Below are 9,961 nucleotides of genomic sequence, written 5' to 3'. Positions count from 1 at the left end.
CAAACTAGGTTTTTTTTTGTGCGTGTTAATGAACTCATCTTTATCCTATTATGAGAAAATATTTCAAACACAAGCTTAATGATAGCTGAGGTAGTCAGGGATTTTGGTTAGTCACGACTGATACTTTATTGCATTTGGAAGATAATACTAATTGATAATTCTTGTTTTGTTTCATCATATTAATACTTCTTTTGGTATTTGATAGAGACTGGGTGGAAGTTTTTTGGCTGAGATTTTAATTTATTTGTGGTAATTCACATTGAAATAACTAGAATACATAAACATCGTTTGTAAATGACTGCGTTACGCTTAAATTGTTATAGTATTTTAGTATTCGGACTGAAGATTCCAAAAATATCAAACAGACTTGGTCGATTCAAGTTGTGTCACTGCCCTGAGACAATGAGAGGAGGCAGTATTGATAGTTTAGTAGTTGGAGGGTAACACACACACACACCCGTCACGCCCTAGCCGGAGCGCTCTCTGTCACTCTAGTTTACATGGGCAGGTTTGCTGTTTCGAACGCAAACATGAATTTCCTGGGTTTTCTTTGGGCTACCAACACGCTGCCCGATTCTGCTAAAACATGGTTCACATGCCTAATTAATGAGTTGGTTAAAACTAACAATAAATTTCAACATTCTCACACTGGTGATAGTCACAATCAGAGATTACAACATAACATTTACCAATTCATACGTCTCTTCAAGAAAGACAGCATGCATTTTTTTATTGTCCAATGAAAATGGTCTATGCAGGAAGGAAAAAAACAAGCTGAACTGTCTGAATACTTAAAATGAGCTATTATTTTTAGGACGATTTCTTCACTTCGATAACGGCTATGTTTGAAATACTACAGCTGTACTTTGAAAAAGTGGACATTGTTTTTGTTTTTCAGAGTTCTACAGTTGTTATTGTTTTGTAATATCTTCCCTTCATGTTTCTTAAATTTAGTTGTTGTACACTCAATTATTTTTCTTGTTCTTGTTTAAAGAACTAAGGCACAATTGAACTAAACGTTGTTCGATCTTTTTGCGGTTTGAATCAGTCACATCTTCTTCAAGGAAGTTGAATATTCCTAAGTTTCAAGTAATTCAACAGATTACCACGAAACAATTTTATCATGTATTACTGGTATATTATTTAAGACAATGGTAATAGTATCCTTATCCAAGTTACGATTTCAATGTCTTAGAAGATGAAATATGCCACAATGACTTAATTTGGACTTCTATGTAGCTTTAGGATCCAAGTTACTGTCCTACAGATAGAAGTCAACATTACTATGGCAGATATAGAAATATGTTTGTAGTCATTGTCAATGACAGTAAGCATGGTATACGATAATCTAGGCTTAATTATTAACGAGTCACTAATTATGTATTTTTTAGTTCATTCGTCATATTACCCTGTCTGGAAATGTGTTATATTTCAATTCAATATAAATAGTATATATACTGATAGGATAAAACTTACATTTCCTCTCGCTTACTACATACGTGTATGGTTACTATACTTGATTCGTAAACTTTATTTCGCATTTATTTTACATACGTTGAATATTTTTGTTTTCAATAGTCCTGATTTACTTTCTATGACGGTCCCCAACAATAACAAGATGCCAACAGGGGGACAAGTGAGGTAATTGTTTCCCAACCAACCATTCTTATTAAAGCCATTTAGATCTACAAAATGAGCCTTGCTGTCATAAAAGTCCAATGTCCGTTGTAACGCAATTCACCGGTGTTGCTGAGACCTGCTGTGCCAGCTTTATTTATTGTCCTCACCTGTTGACTTTATGGAGTTTCGTTGGGTTGGACTACTTCTTAGTTATCGTAAAACAAGGGACTTTCTTGTTCGTGCCCCTTTCTTGACAGGTCTTAAAAGATCCGATATCTGATTAGGTGCTGGTAAAAGAAAAACTGGGTACTATAAAACAATTAACTCTTATGTTACTGCATCATTTTAATTACTGTCCATTTTGTGTTCATTTTATTGTATTATTTAGGCTATGCATAAACTCAATGTGTTTCATATTTTGTGGTAGCTTCAGTTCTTTTTGTGGGACCTTATTTTTAATAATAGAAGAACAGTAGTTTCAGTGAGTTGGTAGTAAGGTACTTTCTAATGACTCTAACACACTTTTTTCAAGCATTGATTCACGCTTGAGACTTTAGAGGTAACACGGGAATATTCATTTTAGTTGATCTTTTTAATATATATATATATATATAATTGCTGAATTGCTATACTTGTATTTCTTTATCAAAAATCGTTTTGGTATGCAGAATTTGAGTAAGTTATTTTAAAACAATTTTGGAGTGTCATCAGTTCGTTACAGTCCACGACACCACTTCCGGTCACACCCTCTCTGTCATCAAGAAATCTTAAGTTTAGTGTAAAACTTACGACTTCTTGAGGCGAGAAACCCCACTTTTGAGTCCATGAATTCCATTATTATCAATTTTCCAAACACTGGACTTGTTGTTGTTACTCATACTGTTTTATAGCAATCAAAAGGCATCTATATTATCCAAAATATTCGGAATAATAATCGTTAAAACTTTTCTCAGCTACTCACTCTACAAGACTTAAATTACTGGAGAATGACAGTTAAAATCACAGCAAAACTGATTGCGATGTATAAGTTTTAGTTGTGTTTTTTTTTTTTCTATGGAAGTGACCGACTAAGGTTTTACTGGGAAACTTAGTTTATATTAGTTTGATTGCAGGGATTACTTTCCTCTGCTCCAACATAAACATGCTTTCTACTCCGATTTGTTTTCTGAGAATGATATTGTTCTTTCAGTGAATGTGGTAGAAGCCTTGCAGGAATTTTGGCAGATGAAACTAGCTCGAGGGGCGGACTTGAAGAACGGAGCCCTCGTTATATATGAATCTGTGCCATCATCCAGTCCTCCCTATGTGTGCTATGTCACGCTTCCTGGTGGTAGCTGTTTCGGCAGCTTTCAGGTATGAGATTTGCTACCAATTCTACAAATAAGGTGAATGCTTTGTTAGATATTTCTAATAATATATATATATATACCTATGGTTATCACAGAGTGATAATTAGAAATTTTGAAATGACGTCGTTATATAACTTTCTACTAGAATAAACAATGCTAGATGTTTTATGTAATGTTGTAATATTCCACCAGAAACTTGAAACAGAATTTAAAAAAATTGGAATGTAAACATGTACAATACCGTTTTAATTTGACAATAAAGTTTGTACATTAGATCTGCGGTGCTCTGCAGGAGTCTGTCTTCCTTTGTCACAAGAACAGTAGCTGTTTCAACCAGTCGTTACTGTCTCTGATGTCTCACATGCTCATCAAAATGTTGGCGTTTATTGTTAATAACTTCTTATCAAAGGTATCGTACGCTAAGTGCATAAAGCAGAAATTAAATATAGCATATAATATATCAATCCAATTCTATATAACAAATTGATAACGTAGTAAATTAATTGGCAATAAAACTCAGCCAATAATGACTAGAATACACTGTTGATAGTTTCTTCTCCATATGTCGACATGTGTTGTTTTTGAGATCGTACGTCGTTTGTCATACTTCACACCAATACCTCCACGTATTATTTAAAACATATAATTCAAAAGAATATTAAGTACTTACGATAAACGCGAAGAACTCAACTTTCAACAAGGAATTCATGATGCAGAATATAACGGTAAGCTAGGACATAGATTTCGTAGGCAGCAGATATGAGGCCTGTAGATTATTGTTTAGGGGCTTAAATATTAATGTGGACTAAAATGATCTGATGCTTTAACCCTCACAACAACTGTCGTTGTGCGTAAATCTATTGTTTTCTGTTTAACACATATAACAATATGGATAATGAAGGGTGATGTTAGGAAAATATACAGTATGTAATTCTGACGTCTATGAGCTGATACGGTATGTAAGAAAATGCAAGCGATTCTGAAGAACCATCTTTATTGTTATTCATGTTACATCCTCGATGCAAAAAGATATAAAGCTGTAGATTAACTAAGATTGTAAGAGGTTCACGTTTCAAGGTTTATTCGCTTATAGGTGAGACGTTTTGTTTATGTTTTCATATGACCATACAATTAACGATTCTGGGTTGTGGAAAAGGTTATGTGATGTGTAAAATCCCAAATAGCATCTATCATCTTACAGGATTTAGGGAAATGTCCTTTATTTAGGTAGAGTAATGTGTAAAATCCCAAAAAGCACCTATCATCTTTCAAGATTTAGGGAAATGTCCTTTATTTAGGTAGAGTAATGTGTAAAATCCCATAAAGCACCTATCATCCCCACAGTTTACAGTTTTTCATACCACCAACGTTTAACATCAAAGAAACAACAAGCATGCAGCCCATTTAAACAGTATTCATGCTCTCTCTTTACCAAGACCAAAATAAAGGACATTTCCCTAAATCTACTAAGATGATAGGTGCTTTATGGGATTTTACACATTACTTTACCTAAATAAAGGACATTTTCCTAAATCTTGAAATTGATATTTTATTCTTCATTTCCAGATAAAAATTTGTTTTCACCTTTAATCTCAGATTTACCTGTTTTGCTATTTTAGAAGATGTATTGTTTTTATAAAACTTTTATACTACAGTGAATGGCCTAGATATGTTTTTTCTTTTTAAAAAATATAGTGTTTGATTTTAAAGTGTTGATACAGCATCAAGGTTATCAGTGTATTATCTGCTGAGGCCTGGCATGGCCAGGTGGTTAGGACGCTCGACTCTCAATCTGAGGGTCACGGGTTTGAATCCCCGTCACACCGAACATGCTCGCCCTTTCAGCCGTGGGGCGTTATAATGTGACGGTCAATCCCATTATTCGTTGGTAAAATAGTAGCCCAAGAGTTGGCTGTGGGTGGTGATGACTAGCTGCCTTCCCTCTTGTCTTACACTGCAAAATTAGGGGCGGCTAGCGCAGATAGCCCTCGTGAAGCTTTGCGCGAAATTCATTTCAAACCAAACTCAATAAACTCTGCAAAGGTGTGTGATACCACATAACAAATAGGGTTCTTAACATTTTTATCAAAGAGCATCAAAACCAAAAAAAAAAAAAACCTCATATTAACGAATTAACGCATCTAGCTGCTCGTTCATCAAAATCCCTCCACATATTTTTCACGAATATTCAACCATTAGTTAAAATTTTAACCATCATCAGGGGAAGTGATCTTGTTTTTGTATTACCAATTTGATATCTTAATTACACTGTAGTAGAACTCTTGTATTAAGCAGATTAAAGTATCTTGTTTGGGGGGTGGGGAGGCGAAATACTCTTTAATTAAACTAAACATGCCATTAAACACTATATTTTTACAACTAGCATCAAACATGCTCCAATGAAAATGTTTAGTTTTAGAAGTTATTCTTCTTTGATATTGGGAGGAAATAATTTAATAATCTGTGCATTTTGAATATCAGTGATAACTGTAAACCCTCAGAATCCACCTACTGCTGTTTTGTATGGCAAACTCATGTAAAAGTAGCTTTTGTGCAAAAATAAAATAAAATTACTTTGGTTCGTTAAATACACTTTAATATGTCTCAAATATTTTATAAATATTTTTATAACGAACTTTTGCCATTTGAATATATTTTAATTATTAAATTATAATTTGTTTTTCTATGAATGGTCTATGAATATTCTTTCAAAAACTTATTTTGAAAAACACAGATGTGTGTGAATGTTTATTATTCATAATGGTTGTTTGTTTGTTCTGGATTTCGCGCAAAGCTACACGAGGGCTATCTGCGCTAGCCGTCCCTAATGTAGTAGTGTAAGACTAGAGGGAAAACAGTTAGTCATCACCACCACCGCCAACTCTTGGGCTACTCTTTTGCCAATGGATAGTGGGATTGACCGTAACATTATAACGCCCCCACGGCTGAAAGGGCGAGCATGTTTGGTGTTATTCATAATGAACTTCAAGTTTACCCTCGAATAAAAGTGTGCCAAAGTTTTAATTATTTCGTCTGTTAAGTAGTAAGTATATATATATATATATATATATATATATATACATATGTATATCATCTCCATTACTTTTCTTTGCATTTTAGTGTATTTAGTGTATTTTAGTGGTGATTGTGCTAATATTTTTATCTTGGTAATGATATAAATTCCCTCTTCTACAAAAAATCAGCTTCTAATAGGTCATGGAATGTAATCCGATTCGAAGAGACAATCTATTTAAATTTGTAGTTTAATTTGAGCCACTGAACATGTTTCGAATCAAGCAAGTTTTAAGAATTTTTAACACTATTTTATTTGTCATACTGATGTTTGTATAGGGCACTCGAGGTCAATTAAAAACGCGTTTTCAGTACACAGGCTATTATTAACATCGCCAATTATGACCAAACACAACACTTTGATTTTCTCACCGAAACGTTACACGCATATAGTTTTTGCTTTGTTTAACTTGTGTGGTCAATGTGCTTTATCTTCACCCGAATTGCTACGTAAGTAAAGCATAAATTCTGTTTAGTTCTTTGGTTAGTACATATGATAATAAAGATATACTGTCGGTAGATTATTTTAACTACGTATTATACTTACGTACAAAGAGGAGGCATTTTCTTCCGCCGTATAAGGCTGTAATAGATTTTGTAACTATCTACGGCGTTAAAGCAATGAAATTTTATTGTTGTTTCGTCCTTGGAAGTAACGCAGCGTGAGAATTATTCTGCTCTGAAGAGCCGCTCCTCGCATAATTAATACATATTTTGTATGGTCAGTTCAATATTTTCGCAAACATTATCCACTGCACCTTCCATTCTGCCAGACCAGCTTTTATTTTTGTATATTAAATTTGCTGTTTGCTGTATTCCAAGAAGAATCCCTAAAAATACAGTCTTCTTCCGAAATTAATGTTCTTAAACCGCTCTCTAAATTGTTTTAAAGATTAACTACAGGGGCGTAGGCAGAAATCTATAAAGGAATGCTACTTTTGGAGGGAAAGGGAAATGAGTGATGGACGCTGAAAATAGTGCATTTTGATGGTATTTGAGGCAGTTTTTACATCTTTATAAAATATATTTTGTAGGTAAATTGGTGCAATTTAAGAGAGTCACCCACCCTCCTGCCTACGCCATTATCCATTTTATATTTTAAAATAACTGTTAGTTGATTGTCCACAAACCTCAGAGATATAATATATTATTTAATGTCAATAGACTAATACTTTATAAACCATTTAGTGCCTGACAAACATAAAGCAAAGCAGGTAACGTTTTCTTGCAGAAATGTTTCTAATAAACTTGACTACCAGGGACTACCATTAAACGTCATTGACAAGAGTTTAATACGCCACATGAAGGATGCTTTATATGTACAACTCGGACACGACGCTTTGTCCTCAAAGCCACGAAACTTTCTGTGGCTCGGCGGTATATTTGGGAGCTTATTACGTTTCGATGTCCGCGGTTGGGCAGAGCACAGATGGTCTATTATGTAGTTTTGCGCTTAACAACAAACAAACAAGTAAAAGCCACGAAATTAGTTACTTGTAAAGATGTCATATATTTTTTTCTAGGTAATTTTGGGTGTCATCGAGAAATATAAACTAAAATGTGCAACACTCAAAGGTTGATAGTTACAAAGATAAGAGTATTTTTTGTTATCTTTGCCGTTAAGTGGTATGAACATGTTATGTGAAATGTGAAAACAGGGAATACTTTTTGGAAGTTATATGATGGTCAAGAGTAATTTAAACACGATTTGATGGTGATTTCCTATGCTTGCGTCGCACTGAAATCCTGTTTGGAAAACTCTTGTCTTTATCTGCATCACAAACACTACACTAAATGTATCATAGTCAAGTAGACTCGTATGCAATAGCATAATATTATTTCTGTAATTAAAGGATTTTAACTCATGGTAATATAGCGCAAGTAAAACCACACGAGTGGCAGGTTTCTGTGATGGCATTACGTATTTATTAACTCATCAGGGTAAGTGAGTAGTAGAGCTTCTAGCGTTGAGGTTCCCCCATGCCAACCAACGACAACCACCCACAATCTATGATTTGGTGGCAGCAGAGTAAGCAGTCGAGAGTCGAAATAGGTGGTGTCGAAGGTACTGTGACCAATGGTAATTTGTCATATTTTGGCAACTCACGACCACGCCTTCCCGTCAGCTATCATGAATGCACCTGAAACCAAATCCGGGACCACAGCTTATTATATATAGTAGCGTGATATATTTCCAGAAATAAATCAGTCAGGATGCAGCCGCACCTGTAGTGAATGCTGGGTCTATCTTTCCGCCACGTGCAGGTTGGCAGTAGGGCTTCGAAATCTGCATCATGGAGGATAATGCAGTCCATGTTGTTACTAATATTTCCTATGTTTGTTTGTTTTTTTAAAGAAAACGTGAAACTCAAACTATGAACGTTTTCCTAATAAAACATTAGCATCTTCTATGTTATTTTAAAAGTAGTAAACACTAAAGAAATTCTAAGCCTATATTTTCATCATTTTATTTGTTTGCATAACTTCTTAAACTGTACAATTCATTATCACTTTTTGTGTATTAAAATAGATAGAGTTGGTATTTAAATATTAGCAAATGGAATAGTGACTAAAGCTAACTAAATTATTTCAAATAATTGAAAATTGTCGTGTTTTTTTTTTTGTCCCTACATTTGTGGGAAATCAAGTGACTAATTAAATTACCAAGAGATAATTAAATTACCAACAGATAATCAAATTACCAACAGATATGCTTCATTATCATCTTTTTCCCGTTCCCTCCTCTTTGTCGCTGAACCTACTAATATCTGATGTGAAACAATTCTACTTATATTTTGTCTCCACAATATACAAGGCCAGATATTACTAAGTAGCTGATTACAAAAATACAAAACTTAACGCCCCCTGGTGAATCAGCCGTAAGTTTACGGACTTGCCTTGTCTAGCTTTGCGTTAAAACGAACAAGCAATTAAACCAAATTCGATGACGAGGAACCCACTTTGAGACTAATAATACTTGGAGACGGCTTGAATGAGTAATAAAGAAAAACTTTAGTATAAGTTTAACATGACAGCAAATGTACAAAAAACTTAACCTTCTCGCGTAGAACCGAAAGTATGATTTATTATTCTAAGTACAGGTGGCGTTCTTGCTTATTGCACCAGAATCAAACAACAGATATGACTTATTAGAATTAATATTGTTAAAGAGATATTGAAATAATGTAGGATGTATTATGTAGGAATATTATACATTGTAGTAAATATCAGGCACTTCTATGGCAAATTTGTAAATTTAAAACTTCTCCACCATTGGTTTCTAGTCATTAATTAAGGGATTAAATGCTATAAAACACTTGATATCCGTAAAACTAGACCCTGTGTGTATAGACCCTGGCAACGGGAATAAACGTCATACAATTTGTTTCTTCATCTGCCAGAACCTTCGTTATTTAGACTGTCCAATTTTCTATTCATTCCTCGTGTTCTATCAGTTCATAATTAGTTCCCTATTATTTCTTCGTCTGTCTATCTGTCGTGATCAGCTACTATATTCATCCTTTCTATCCATCTAAACCTGTTCATTTAACTAATAGTTTATTATACCGCCCAGCCTTCCGTCAATTTACCTATTTATTCAGCAATCCCTTTTTCAGCTCATGTGTCTGTTTGGCTGTCAACGATGATTTATTAAGTTTACTATCTGTTCATTATCCAGATCATCTGTCATTTCAGCCAACCCTCCTATCCATCTGTTATTTCACGTGTCATCCTTTCGCATACTTATCTATCTATCCACATATACATGTTTATATCTGTCTTTCCGTTGATCTGTTTGTCTGTCTGTCTGTTTCTTTATATTCTAGCCCATTTATTCACATGTTTATTTGTTCATTGCTTTATATACCTAGTTTATAAGAACAAAATCCCTACAATTTGTTTGAATAAACAACTACATG

General features: G+C 34.2%; 1 protein-coding gene across 2 annotated transcripts in view; it reads left to right on the top strand.

The window, feature by feature from the left end:
• Positions 1-9,961, top strand: part of LOC106468348 (LIX1-like protein) — a 75,290-nt gene that overhangs the window by 48,908 nt on the left and 16,421 nt on the right. For both annotated transcript variants that reach the window (XM_022396680.1, XM_022396681.1), the window contains exon 2: positions 2,810-2,973. In XM_022396680.1, the coding sequence (XP_022252388.1) occupies positions 2,810-2,973 (164 nt within the window). The remainder of the gene's footprint in view (positions 1-2,809; positions 2,974-9,961) is intronic.

The sequence above is a fragment of the Limulus polyphemus genome, unplaced genomic scaffold, assembly GCF_000517525.1.
Source record: "Limulus polyphemus unplaced genomic scaffold, Limulus_polyphemus-2.1.2 Scaffold2974, whole genome shotgun sequence".
In the NCBI taxonomy this organism is placed as follows: Eukaryota; Metazoa; Arthropoda; class Merostomata; order Xiphosura; family Limulidae; genus Limulus; species Limulus polyphemus.
The sequence above is the reverse complement of the archived record's forward strand: the minus strand, read 5'-3'. Positions and strand labels throughout refer to the sequence as shown.